The sequence below is a fragment of the Polistes dominula genome, unplaced genomic scaffold, assembly GCF_049000335.1.
Source record: "Polistes dominula isolate Pdom_NZ unplaced genomic scaffold, Pdom_raw_medaka contig_20, whole genome shotgun sequence".
In the NCBI taxonomy this organism is placed as follows: Eukaryota; Metazoa; Arthropoda; class Insecta; order Hymenoptera; family Vespidae; genus Polistes; species Polistes dominula.
The window spans coordinates 7,139,491-7,154,848 of NW_028301147.1; the positions used below are offsets into that span (position 1 = coordinate 7,139,491).

The 15,358-nt window shown below is 33.0% G+C and overlaps 1 protein-coding gene across 4 annotated transcripts in view; it reads left to right on the forward strand.

Moving 5' to 3' along the window:
- The window catches only part of dsx (transcription factor doublesex), a 78,128-nt gene that overhangs the window by 16,774 nt on the left and 45,996 nt on the right, over positions 1-15,358 (forward strand). For 3 of the 4 annotated variants that reach the window (XM_089177306.1, XM_089177308.1, XM_089177307.1), the window contains exon 6: positions 12-198. In XM_089177306.1, coding sequence (XP_089033432.1) covers positions 12-198 — 187 coding nt within the window. Of the gene's footprint in view, positions 1-11; positions 199-765; positions 1,255-15,358 lie in introns of those variants that run through there. The other variant, XM_089177309.1, reaches the window with a different exon arrangement.

Here is a 15,358-nt window from a genome sequence, read left to right on the forward strand (position 1 = left end):
TGTTGACTTAGCTAGTGAAGACGACAATGCCTCCGCAACAAATAAATTATATACCACCTGTTTCACAACCACCGTGGAGCGTCGAAGGCAATTATGTTGGTGATGGCATTAACCATTTAATTAGTACTCCGACTCCGAGAAAGGTGCCAGTTGATCGAATAATACCTCCTTTGATCGATTCGATTCAATCAGAACCTAGTAAGTTGATTTTTTTAATTTTTTATTATTACTTTTTTGCCCTAAGAAACATTGTTTATTTGCTAGTAATCTGTTAACACTTTTAATGTGTATACTTTTCATCAAGAGATAAATTTTTAATTTTTGTTATGACGAGTATACTTGTCATACGAAAAGAAAACTACTTTTTGATATTTTAATGAAATCTAAGGAATATTAATCAATTGCAAAATTTTAAAGTATTTGCGATAACAACAAATTAAAAGGATTTGTGTCTTGTTCTGTTTTGTATTTGGAATTTCTCGAATTTTGTCTTGAAATTTCATTCCAAATATTATTAATAGTATATGCCAAATATTACAAAGTTTTTGTTTCTTTTCATGTTCCATTCATTAAATAAATATAATTTAATTCTACAACAATTGCACATACATATTCTGTGCCTGACAAGTACATTAATCTCTTAATTTTTTTATTATAAAGCAAAAATATATATTTTGAAAATAGAGCTACGAAGCTTAACAAGTAAATTAAATACCTTAAATAATCGAGAAGATTGAGAAATTGAAGATATGTTTTTATAAATAGAGATTCTGAAGAGTGAACAATCGGTTTTAATTCGTGCGGAAGTTCCAAACCGTGCTCCATTCGTGCGAGTTTGCTGAGGAGGGAGGGTGCACACTTATAACGTCGTTCACAGTGATCCCAACGAAATTCAAGCCACTCTTTCACTTGACAACCCAACCGAATGTTAACCCTGCTTTTACGAGCGTCTTCATTGGCTGTGGAGTCGTTCGAAGCCGGCTAATATAATACGAACTTATAACCAAAGCCGAAACCTAGGAGTCTCGATTTTTACTTTTACGAGCAGGCTCGTTTTTAAAAGTTATCGTTATTTTGCTCGTTCTCGGTTGAAATAGTTTGTTCACGGACATATAAATGACCTCTCGAAGAAGTAGCAAGCGTGGAACCCGTATAGGATGGTGGCTTCGTCACGATGTCATGGAATCTTCATTTCAAAAAGATTCTTTCGATGGATTAAGTGTCCTTCCATGAATATCCTCCTTTCTTCTTAATAATTAGAAATTACCAAGCATGTTTCATAAATCTTCTTGTCACATATTCAAGATTTTATTAAAAGTAATATGACCAATTGAATAAAAACTTGTTAAACAAAGTTGAATTTAAGAAATGAACATTTCATAGATTCATCTTTTAAGTTTTAAGCATTTGCAAATGAAAATATATCAGTTTACCTTGTATATACTAATGAAGTAAGAGAGGATCATTCAACGTTATACTTAAGCAAAATATTTTCAGATTTTTTCCGTCTGGTTTGTTTTTGGTCTTTAAATTAAGTATCGGAAGAGATTTTATGATAGCTGTTCGTATGAACCCTCGTAAATGGCTAATTGATTTACAGTCGACGCATTTCCACAGATTCACGATGATGAAATTAATGTGAGGTCACGATGTCTCCGTTTTTGACATCGTCGGGCAAACGTAGATGTAGGTGAAGTACTAATAGTAGCAATAGTAATAATATTAATAGGAAAAGTTACATGAACGTCGATAATACGTTGAAAGGTGAAACAGAAAGAAAAGGAACATTGTTACTTTGAAGTGTGCTGGTTTTATATGTGTAATAATTGAATGTTTGTGTGTATATGGGGTAGAGTTAAATATGAACGCTTGCTAGTGTTAGAAGGGTGTCGTCGCAGAGGAGATGAGAGAATTTGAGCGCGCGAGGGGTGATTACGAGAAAGTATATGGGACTGTAAAGTTTCCATTTACGAGCTTACATTTCGAGGCATCGAGTAGGCGCTTTTAACCCTTTCGCTACTACGAGCGACTATAGTCGCTCTCCATGTGATGCCACTCAGGTACTACGGGCGACTATAGTCGCTTTCCATGTGATGCCGCTCAGGTACTACGGGCGACTATAGTCGCTCCCGCTAAAGATGTCGCGTAATTGTATATATGATAAGCGCCTGCAGTTGCTATGCACAGAGTATCTCACTCTAAACATGCCGCATGAGTCTTTCGTTTTGCATCATTTGTTTTTTACGGGCTTCAATAATAAACCAAATGCCTCGATCATAAGTCTTACGACACCGGCTCGAACGTTGCGTGCACCGTGCACTGTTTCGGTGTAGCGCGCCGTACTGCGGGAGTACCTCGACGGAGATCCGTCCCGTAGCGAAAGGGTTAATAATGCAAGAGTCGTTCATTATTATGCGAAGAGTGTCGCTTTCGCGAAAATGTTACTCATGTTTGTGTATTGATACTAATCTGTCGAGTGCTCGATAAGTATCGCAGAATTTTTGAAGTGAAAACTTCTTTAGAATTGGGAGTGATTTGAAAAGAATGGGTGATTCAGGCAACGAAGCGGTAAATGGTGAGGCAACGGAGTGGTATACGGATAGGCAACGGAGCGACGGGCCGCTATGCAACGGCCACGATATTTAGTAAGAAGAGAAATAGAGACAAACATATAGGATTAAGCCTGCGAGAGAATAAGACAGAATATAGCTATATAGTTTTTCCTATTCTCGGTCTCTTCTTTATGCTCTGCTTCGTAGTTATCGCTCCTGGTTGTATATGTGTGTGTGTTGTGTGCGACTGCATACTACGAAGCATAGACACATATAGAATAATTTCGATACTATACCTGTTTGTAGGTAGGAGCGATAGAAGGGTAGAAGAATAAACAGAGATAAGCACGTAGGTATGCGACAAAAATATAAGGTCCAAACGAACCGACGGTCGAAACAAAGAAAAAAGGTGTGAAGTCTGTCTTTGTAAGTTGTATAAGTGTGTAAGTCCTGTATGAGTCTGGAAGGTATATATATACGTGTCATTTCTTTTCTATTTTTCTATTCTATTTTTCTATTTCTATTTAAAAATGTTTCTATTTTATTAAAAAATTTATATAAAATTCTTTATTTCGCAAATATTATCATTAATAATTATGAAATTTAAAGAATATAATAATTGTATTGTCTGGAATTTTTTACAAAAAAAAAAAATGATTACAAGATACATCAGAGAAAAAGAATTAGAGAACACTGTAGGATACATTAGGAGCAGATGACAAATTCCATTCAAAAGCAAGTAAATTACTGTCACATTTTTATTTTGCTTCTTAATAAAATATATTTGATACCTAAAGATAAACATGTCTATTAAATTTGATTTTTATATGTTTTTATAAAAAATATCCAAAGACATGTACTGACCCATGCATATAAGAAAATTAAATTATTAATTGTGATATTTGCGTATTTAAGCAACTTATACAAACTTTTCAATAAAATAAAAACATTTTCAAGATTTTGAACGCCCAGCGTGAATCGGTGGAGCTTACCACCGGGGCTGAAATTTGAAACTCGTAGTGTACACACGCTCGATAAGCTAAGAGAGCGATACGATTCAATGCATTTTTTAGATTTTTCGTTGTTTAGGTCTTTATTTAGACGAGAGTATTTAGAAAGATAAGTTTGTGGTCCAAAGAATAAAGACAAGATATGTTATAATTAATAAGGGTCTCGAAGTGTGGCAGGCTATAGAGTTGAAAAAACATTTCTAGAGAATATCTCTATTAGATCTCTCATTGCATTTTACCAGAACCTTCGTTCAGTCCAGCAGTATTTTCCATATGTTTTTTGTAAAGTCTTTATTTCGTCTATCCTAAAATGTTTGTTATACAGCGCAAGAATTTAGATGAAAACGAGAAATTGAAAAGCGTACTAACAAAAAAAATTTTATACCTGAGTTTCAAAAAAAGGATTATTTATATTTACTTAATTTCTGACGAATTATATTTCCTTTGATAAACATCCTACGATTTTGGTGTTTATTTATAACTATCGCATTCAGCATTCCATTTTTATTGCTTGAATTTGGAAAAGTGCACTTTTTATCAGCTATTCCACACAGAGACCATACCGGTGACCTTTATTATATATGGTAATAATATTATAATAAATAAATCCTACAATTATCTTACTTTTGAAACTGTGCATTCGTCTCATTCTCTCGAAACTTAGATTTTTGAAGGTTTCACTTCTAACACGTGTGATCTGCACACATGTTTTTCTTTTTTTTTACATTTTTTACTATTCTCATCGTGAGATAATCGTTTATGCCAAGAAAGTTTTCATTTTATTATATTTCTTTTTCTTTCTTTTATAGATTAGATATCTCTTATTTCTTTCCTTTTTTACGCGTTTATACGCAGCTAACAATTTTCTTTTAATATATTGTATCACACGTTGTGCCTATTCGACAGACAAAGTTTATCGTTACCACTTTCCAATGTGTTCATCTCTTATATGTTTTCTTAGAAATACGTACGTATTTCGAAAACATATCATGTTTAACTTTCTTATTAGTAAAAGAAATAAAAGTACGAATAACATTTGTTTGCTTAATTACATTCAATTGTTTAAGTAATAATATCGAGATTATTTAGTAGTTAAATCAGAGAAATGGTTGAATTCGTTTTTCACTTTTTTTCTTTAAAATATCATGGAAATTTGTACAATAACCGAACACTCTTTTCATTCGTCGGTTTTCAAAAAAGGCTCGCTCGTAAATCACTACAAATTTCATAATCGGCTTCCTTTTTCCCCCAGTTTGATTATCGAGTCTATAGCTTCTCGTTGACAGACGGTTAACTTTCGAAATTTCTTGTTCGTTTTATACTATACTTTCTGTGAATAAAAAAGAAAAAGTCTAAAAAGAAATAAAAATAGGGAGAGAGTGTAAAAAAATTAAGTGCATTTAGTACTATACGATACGATAGCCTAACGTTTTTGAAATCACAGGATAACATGGGGTATTATTTATGGTCTTCTTGAATTAGGGATGAACTGTACAAAGAGTTCACGAGTTTGTTCGTGGGTAGGTCAAGATCTTAAAAGATGAAACCCTTAGGTTATCGTTCTGGTCAAATGACTTTTATATCTTACAATGTAAAAATATTTCATTGAACTGTAATAAAATCAAAACCAATAATATGTAAGTTGTTCAATGTTGTTTTGGCTTTGGAAAAATGTAATAAACAAAAATGTAATATTTTTTTCAAAAAGTACCTACATCCTTTCGAGTATCATCATATTTTTCTAAGTTACGCGATAAGTGAGCTGACGTTTGAATCATTAACAAAAAAATAAAAATATTTCTCGATAAATTTCTTGTTTTCTTATTACAATAAATAATGTCAATATATTTTGTGAAATAAAAATTTTTATGAATAATAACTACGTTCGTTTAAATTTGTTTTAATCGTATTTTTCCGTTCAAAATACAAATTCTTACCGTTTTATCGTATTTATATCTTCTTTGATTGCACGGATAAAATTGTAAGAACAAAAAAATTATAAGATTCCTTTATTTCTACATAAGTATATGCATACATTAGTTCGTATGTTTGTGTATAAATATATAAGTATACGACTTTTATGTCGTGCTCATACGATCGTTCGAATTCTTCGGCAAGTTTATTGCGTTACTCTCGTTTTCCTCTTCTCTCGGATTTTGCTCCTCACTAATTTGTTTTTTGTTTTTGTTTGAAAAAGTATATTTTTATTTCAAACTCTTTTTAACATACATAACATAAGTAAAAAACATCTTACAAAAAACTTAGACTGATAAAAAAAATTGGCTATGATTTGTAATAACAAAGTATAAATCTAGTCATAGTGTTTAACATAAATATGTCTATCTCATCTTTAGTTATTATTTATACAAGAATTTGGTTGCCGCGGTGGCATTTAATATAGCACTCTTCACCAATACGATGGTGAAACGATTCGGCTTCTCTGACTTGGTTTATCCCAGAAATTCAGTTTATAACTGCTGACTCCACTAAGTTTTATTAAATCTTACTCTATCTGTTTCTTTATCTTTCGTGCTCCACCTCCTTTTTTACTCTTTCTTTTTTTCTCTCTCTGTCTTTTCTATTCTATCATCTCCGTTCCTTTTCTAATGAATAGTTTTCTCCAATTTATCTCTCTTATTTTCGTTCACCGAAACGAAATTGCTTAACCTTAGTTTAAGATCAAATAGCGATCTTACTGAGCGCGTTTGCTAAATTTATGTATCTACCTTTTCATTCAACAAACGTCGGCTTTCAAACGAAATCGAGATGCCACACCGATAATTTATATCTCATAAAATAGAAACAATGAAGCCTAATAAGTGAATAAAATGAGTAATAAACTATTTTTAAAAAGTATTAATAAACCTATCCCATACGTAATGTAATTATTCAATAAATATAATAATATTATTATAATTTATTCAATAATTATTATAATAATAATAACAATATATAATAACAATACATAATAATATTATTTTTATCATTTATTAAATTTATTTAATTTTTTGTTCATTTAAATCAATCGAAAACGCTTACGTGATGGGGGTCTACGATAGTAATGATAATTTAAAAATAGATATTTTTTAGAAGAATGTCATTCGTCTATGAGACATCAATTGGATTCTCTTTGGTCTTTAGAAATATCGTCTGTTTATTTTCAAGACGCGTCGTATCTTCGCTTGGAAGCGTAAGATAGTTCAGGATCGTTCAGTCGAGCGTGAGAGACACGGTCGTAGCCTGCGTTGAGGTTTCTTTTTCAATTTTACGACGTTGCTTCGAAGTAGTTATGCGAATCCGTTGGGTTAGTCACTCAGCCGGGCCGAGCCGGGCCGGGCCGGGACGGGACGGGACGGGACGGGACGAGTCTTTCTTCTTCAGCTATTTTTCTCTTTCTTACTCTTTTTGCTTCTCTCTCTCTCTCTCCCTTTCTCTCTTCCTTTTCCGCGAGTTACCCTTTGTCTGGTTTGCCATCGGCATCGAGAACGAAGAAGATGACGCCGGCGTTAGCACTGATGCGTAAGTTACGATCCTTCAGAGCATAGTGCGATACAATTCGCGAGACGTAAAGAAAATTCACGGCTTTTAACGGAATAACGAATAACACCACGAGACGATGACGACGGAAATGATAATGACGAAAACGATGATGTGACCTTTCCTTTTCTTTCGTTCTTTTTATTTTTATTTTTATTTGTTTTTTGATTTACATCCTGATCGGGGACGTCAATGTTTCTTACTTTTTACCTACCGCAGCAGCATCGTTTTTAACTCTTGTCATATGGTTTTCTTTTCTTTTCTTTTTTTCTTTTTGATCAAATTAACAATATTATACACGTAAAAAGTATTTATTTATTACACACACACATATATATACATATATATATTAGGGTTGGTCAATAAAATGACATTTTTTTTTTCAAGTGCCACGCAAAAATGGGTTCCTAGACACTTTAAAAGAATTCTCACCCAATATGAGCTCTTAATTTTAATAGGAAGATCCTCCGCATCGCAGTTTTTTATTTCTTTTTTTTTCAGTCTAATAGATTAAAATTCATACCTCATTATTTATTGATTGTGCAGAAAAATGTTCTAGACGAATTTTGTAGGAAATTTAATGCTCTACAAAAAAGGTATCTTATATATTTTTTCCGTAAACCTCACCATTTCAATGATATTGAAGATTTAAATTTGATGATTTTTAGACAAATCTCATTTTTGCTTATGAATTTTATAACTCGACAATAAATGACTATTAAAAAGTGCACAATACAAATTTTTGTAGGAAATTAACTACTATATAAAAATGGTATCTTATGTTTTGGCGATTAAATTAAGCGTTCAAAAGATATTCAGAGACAAACTTTCATGTGTCTGATTTCATTATGCCTCTCTCATAGGAGCCCTCATCCCTATTGGCAAAAAAGTGAGATAACCAATTTTCACAAGCCTCTTTTGAGGGCAGTTTAGTACTGCCAAGAGCATTTTGCATGGACCGGAAAAGGTGGTAATCACTTGGTGCCAAGTCCGGACTATACGGCTGGTGCGATATAACCTCCCATCCAAGCTCCCGGAGTCTCTGCTGGGTCGTCAAAGATGTGTGCGGTCTAGCGTTGTCCTGATGGAACACAACACCCTTTCTATTCACCAATTATGGCAGTTTCTGGTCAAGCGCCTGCTTCAATCTGGTCAGTTGTTGACTGGATATGTCCGAATTGAGTGTTTGGCCATAGGGCAGCAGCTCATAGTAGATGATTCCCTTCCAATCCCACCAAACACACAGTAAAACCTTCTTGGCCGTCAATCCGGGCTTGGCCGCCGTTTGGGATGCTTCGCCGGCCTTCGTCCACGATCTTTTACGCTTTACATTGTCGTATGTGATCCACTTTTCATCACCAGTCACTATCCGCTTCAGAAATGGGTCGATTTTATTGCGATTCAGCAGTGTATCGCATGCATTGATTCGATTAAAAAGGCTTTTTTGCGTTAAGTCGTATGGCACCCAAACATCCAGCTTTTTTTTGTATCCAGCCTTACTCAAATGGTTCAAAACGGTTGTATGAGTGGTATTTAGTTCCTGGGCTATCGATCGAGTGCTCACATGACGGTCTACTTCAATTAATTCCATGACTTTATCAACATTTTCGACGATTGGCCGACCAGAGTGTCGTGCATCTTTGACATCAAAATTTCGAGAACGGAATCGAGCAAACCATTCCTGTGTGTGACGATCACTTACAGCATCCTCACCGTAAACCGTACAAATTTTTCGGCATGTTTTTGCAGCGTTTTTGCCTTTTTTATAGTAATAAAGCATCACATAGCGTATTTCTTCGGAAATTTTACTCAGTTTCAATGGAATATAACTTTTGACACGCACGACGAATTGCGAAACTGTCTTCATAGAGAATGTAACTTGAAATATCATTTTTCAAACGGCGTATAGTATAACCTGATACAAATCCTACAAACCGAGATTTCGGCGCTAGAACTATCTATTGGCAAATTCCGCGGATACTTTCTTTCCAATCCAATATATGAAGAGATTTTAAATAGAATTTATTCAAAGATAGTTGAATACGTTTATGTCAGTGTGAATCATTTTAGTGTATACATATATATGTATATATACTATTATTATCAATTATATTATATTTTTTTACTCACTATTATATTATATTATATTTAGTTATTTTATACCATACTATAATATTGAAATTCTGTGTATACAATCAGGACCTCCCTTTTAATTGTTTACGTTGAAATTATTCCAATTGGCAATCCTATCTACACGAAAGGCAATGAAAAATTGGTTCCAGGGATCGTTATTACTTTCGATATAGTCTGTTTGAGATTTCTACAAGATGTGTATACATATTTTCTTTTCGAACTTATCACGAGAGATGGACCTTTTTTCTCTACACGTTTTCTTGACACGCAACAAGCAGATCTTCGCGTTAGTCTTCGTTTTTAAGAAAAGAAAAAAAAATACAAAATAAGGAAAAAATAAAATTACAAATTAACTTCGAGTTGATTTAACAGAAGATAAATTCTCTCGTTGTGTTCGTTATGTTCGTTGTGAATCGTTTCCACGAAAGCAGGTAATCTCAGAGGTGAGTCAACTACGCGACACCGAGCGAGGTCAAGAGAGGAAGGAATAAAGGGAGACCAAATAGAAGGGGTAGAAGTTCTTCGGGGATTAATAGTAAGATGGGGCCCCATGGTCTAGCAAATTGCTCCTTTCTCTCTTTGTCCTTCTTTTTTTCATTTTTACGATGCACTGGGTTAAATGATGTGTCATTTTTCTTCCCCTCGTTTTATCCTTTCTACTTTGACGAACTTATTACTATCACAAAAATGTCATAAAATATTGACATTCGGCATTTGCTCATAATAATTATTGTTGACGTACTTTTTGTTAACGTATTGTAATATTGTCTCATCTAAATGAATGAATTTTTTTATCGGAAAAGTGAGATGTTTCTACTCTTTTCCTTTTACAAACTCGAGTAACTTATCTACGAACACCTTCTCATATTTATCTAATAGTATTAAAGAGGTCGCGTCTTTTTATCGTCCTTCTGGAGTCAATGGTACACGGTTTTTGTTTTTCTGAACGGGTCACTCATCCATTTTACTAACTTTGTCCACGGGTGCAAGTAATCCAACGTGACTAGACCGTTGACATTTTATCACGGCGACATGATAATTAAATTTGCTATGTTTAATATTAGAGAAGAGGATACTAGTAAATAATTGCACTATTTATATTATCGAACAAGTTGAAAGAAATTCTTGTTAAATTGAGTATCTTTAAGCATGACCACAAAAAGATTTTTTCTTTTATTCTCGCGTTCTTGAAAATCTTTATTACTTATTCGTTTTTTTTCTCCCTCGCAATTTCTTCAAGGGCAATGATCCCTTTGGCATCTCGAGTAATGATCAGGGGTGTTAATAGTCTTTTGTCTTTCTATTTATCTGCTTATTTTTCTCTATCTTTTTCTCTCATCTTACCTCATTATAAAGACACATGAATGCACATGTCCAAGAATACGAAGAATTGTATTTAGATAGAGAGAGAAAGAGAGAGTGCGTGACGCCATCGTTTTTTTTTTCTAGACCGGAGATTCATATTACAGAGAAAACACGTTTTCAACAAAGTCTCTTCTTGAACATCCAACGTGTTCAACATACTGTACTAACCTCCATGGGTTTCACGATGGTCCTTCGAATCAAATCACAATCGAATCACCGTCCAACCCCTTTCAAACTTTTATCAACGTTTTATGTTACAATCGATGCATGCTTCTGATGACTGGTCCGATACGTCTCGTCTCGTTTCGTCTCTTCTCTTCTCTTTTATATTTTTTTCATCTGTTCATTTTATTTCATTTTTTTTTTTAACGATAAAAGTGCTATCTCGGTAATACATGCAATCACATTGACAGCAAGTTCGTTATCGGAAGAAAATAAGTAAAAAAAATATATTATCTTACACATTGCTGACCACCTACGTAGTATATTTTTCTTTCCATCTCCTTTTTTCACAGACGTACACATATGTAAGCTTGCACGTCGTGTTTTCATGCATGAAGCGTCGCTTTGCTTGCTGGCTAGCAAGCAAGCAAGCAAGGATTTTATGGGAACGCTTGACAGGATAGAATTTTACTACATCCGAAATGTTGTGTCTCATAAAAACCGGGCCACACTTCACAACCGTTCCTATATTCGTCAGCCACTTCCGTGGAAACTTATTTCGATTTTACATTGACTATTTTTATGATCCAAAAAGAATTGTTGTTTTAAAAGAATCATCATTACTTGCAGTTTCTTATACTAACACAAGTGTTATATATGTATATATGTGTACTTACTATATATATAATTTTTTTATTTTTATGTGTCATATAAAAATAAATTTCAAAATATTTAAAACGACTTATGGTGCGTAGAAAAAATATAAGTATTACATTCACACATCATTTATTTTTCATTATAATAAATAGTAATGATAAATTAATTACAACGAAGACTAAAAGTATAAGAATATAATTCAAAAAATCCAAATATTTCCTAATCTGTATTAATTTTCGTTGCAAGCGAATGACGGGACATTCTCTCGAATACTTTTCCCTCCTCTCCCTCTTTCTCTGTCATCGAAACGATCCCTCTCCTACCTTCAACCAGGCAAGAAGGCTCCGATTACTCGAGTACACAACAGTATCATTGATACAAAGCACTGCCTCCAAGCACAGTCATCCATCCATCCTCTGTCCTAGCATAACGCAATTCGCAGACTGTTCGAACAGATTCGTGGTAGGTAGGAGAGTGTTGCGAGGGTCAGGGGGCACACAGTCTCTGGCTACGTTTATCTCGTGCAATACGAGCACCTTCCTCAACCAGCCTCGGAAAATAGTTCTCTCTTTCTTTTTCTCTTTTTCTCTTTTTCTCTTTTCTCTCTCTCTCTCTCTCTCTCTCTCTCTCTCTCATTTTTTCCTACTCCTTTTATTTTTATGTCCCTCTTTTTTACGAATTTTTCTGCGATCCTTAATACGTTTCTGCGTTACCAAGAGTGTACGTTTTTATGTACTACTAGGAACTGATTTTCCCCATACTTCAGCCTCTTCTCATACGATTCTATTACATTTGCTATTAGACACGAAAATACTATGATCTTTATATATAGATATACATTTGATTGAAAAATCAAAAATAGAAAATCTATTTCATATGTAAGACTAATTTTTTTTATAAAAAAAAATGTAATCTCGTGAATTTGACGCATTGTTTATTTGTAAATTATATATATAAATATAAAATGAAATTACTTTTTGGATAATATGAATTAATACGTTTAATATACTTTAATAGAAGCAATAATCGATCTTTAGCACTATAGTATAAATGAAATTACGTTTTGGATGATTGGCTATCTTAAATTTGTATACTTTATATTAATTTTCCGAGGTCGAAAAATAAATCTTATAATCTTAAAGAACTTTCCCTTTACGAGTGTACCCTTAATGTACCAAAGTGTTACGTATCATTAGGTCAAAGGTTATGTCATTTAACGAGGACCTAACAAAGTCGAAGTTGTATATCAATCAGGTTGCAAGCGATGCTATCATGTTAACAAGCAATCTCCATCTTGTGCACTCAACTGTAGAAACATGCGTGTCAAGTTCTTTAACCTTCTTTGTATTATTAATACGAGATCTGGCTGCAAGATTAGTGTACCTATCGAATTTTTGCTAAAAACCTAATTTTTACGTATATTTATGATTAGGAGAATATATATCTACCAGATTTTCTATCAAAATGTGGCCGCTAGTATTTTTAATTAAATTATTGTTAATTGATTTTTGAGAAAAAATTCACTCACTTGGTTTTTAAATAAAATATCATCCACGTCACGGCAATATATGTAAAGACTTTGAAAAATCACGATTGCCGTTGCGCACTTGACCGCACCTCTTCGCAGTCAGGTGTAAACAGGTATGATTTTCATATATTTATACGTTCATAACGAACATTTATTATTTATATATCAAATTAAAGATAATTTTTTTCTGTTTATTATGATATACGATTTCCTAATTAAATCTGGCCGCAAATAAGGCTTGCCGGCTGTTAAAAATGGTAAAAATTAAAGGTAGAATGAGAGAGAGTTATTGCGCAACATCACTTGTCAGACGAGGATAGCGATTGTCAGCCGCACGACACTTTAAAGCCCCTGCGCATGCGTCGATTGCTAATGTTCTCAACCACTGGTGCAAACAGTAGCTTCAAAACAGCGTGGTTAGAATAATAATGTCGCAGCTTTTCAGTTGAAGTGAATTTTTTTTCAAAAATTAATTAACAATAATTTAATTAAAAATACTAGCGGCCACATTTTGATAGAAAATCTGGTAGATATATATTCTCCTAATCATAAATATAAGTAAAAATTAGGTTTCTAGCAAAAATTCGATAGGTACACTAATCTTGCAGCCAGATCTTGTATTATAGTATCCCCATAACTCTGTTTAAAATGTAATACCAAAAGCGTTATTAATTTGATTTTCAATGTAATACGATTCGTCTTAATATTCCATTATTTATTCTTTGTAACTTTAATCTTGATAATCGTTGGAAAAACATCATGAGACGTGATCGTAAAATATTGTACGCGAAATGAAATAACAATGATATTTTCAAGCATATCGATTCCAATTCGTTTGTTTTTACTCTAATAATCATCTAAATTTATACGAAGGAATAACGTCTAACTCTTGATAATAATGATTTTATTGCAACCGATAGAAATGTAATTCTTACGTTACGCGTTTAATATACTTTAATAGAAGCAATAATTGATCTTTAGCACTATAGTATAGCATATTTAATTCTTTTCTCTCCAGCAGGTCATGTCCTTTAAAAGTTAATTTTTATTCAGTTGTTATTTTGATTACAAACAAATCCCAACTTCCGGTTTCACGTGACTTATCGTAGTTTTGGTTATCGGACACCTTTCGTCGAGTAAAACGTTTTACTTCACTCCGTTGTATCGAAAAGACCCACATTGAAGTCGATATACATATTTTATTTCTTTTGGTCACCGTGAGCGTTTATTAAATATTGTTCAAATTTCTTTTTTTTTCTTTTTAAATGGAATATGTACTATCGAAAAAATATACGAGTAGCAAGTTTTATGTTAGTAACAAGAGTTATTTGGCATAGCAATTCAGAAACAAAAGTAACACGATGCGATCAGTTTAACGTGTAAATACATATGACTCTGACGCGGGCAGGTGGGTGAGAGCATGCGTGTCCGTTCACTTCCGTTATGTCGTATTTATGCAGAAAGAACTTTCTAAGAAACTTCTTAAGTCATATAATTCTTGTAGAATATATAATTTCATTATATTACAATAATTTTATTTCGATACTTTAAATGTCTCATACTGCATCAGTAAATTAATTCAAAGCTAACTGCAAAGCTTTGCTAACATTTTCTTATTATGAAATGTGAAATAAAATAATCAAACGATAATCTAAGAAATCTATTCTATCTATTTCTAAGAAATTTTGATGAGTAGTTTCATCTACAAATCTTGAAAACGATTTTTTTTAACTTCGTTAAAACGTATTTTTTTATTGAGTTATTCGAGTCATTACATCATCTTACAATTGTAAAGTTTATATCTTAAACATTATTCGCGCGTGAACAGAACAAATGCACGTTGTTTTTTCAATATTTTTTAATTCCTACATATGGTATGTGGTTTCCTTATAATATATATTAATTATTAAATATAGTATTTAAAAGTTATCCTACTGTTTATTTTAGAAATTTTGTTTGATTGCGTTTGGTTTATAGTTGCTTATTTTCACATAGCTTATTATAATAATTTTTTAAGCATACATGTGTACATAAATACGTATATCTATGCATATACCGTCCCATTTATTTTTTTAGTCACGATCATACTATATGAAATAAGAGGAGCAAGCTCGGATTTTATCTTAATGTATCTTCATATCAGAAATCTTTCGTAAACGAACGCAGCAACGTATGCGATTGATTTATTATAATCTTCTTGGGAAAGTAAGCATCGAATAAATGACACAATTGTATTTTATAAACATTCTCGTACCCTCACAGTCTTTAATATTTATCGTCGAAACTTTTTTCCAGTTAATCGTTCTAGGGTGTCACGCGATTCTTAATTTACCTTCGGAGAAAAGGTATATTTATCGTTCGTCTTTTAAAACTTTTATGACGAGCAATAGAATAAACTTTCCAAAGCCCTCTTT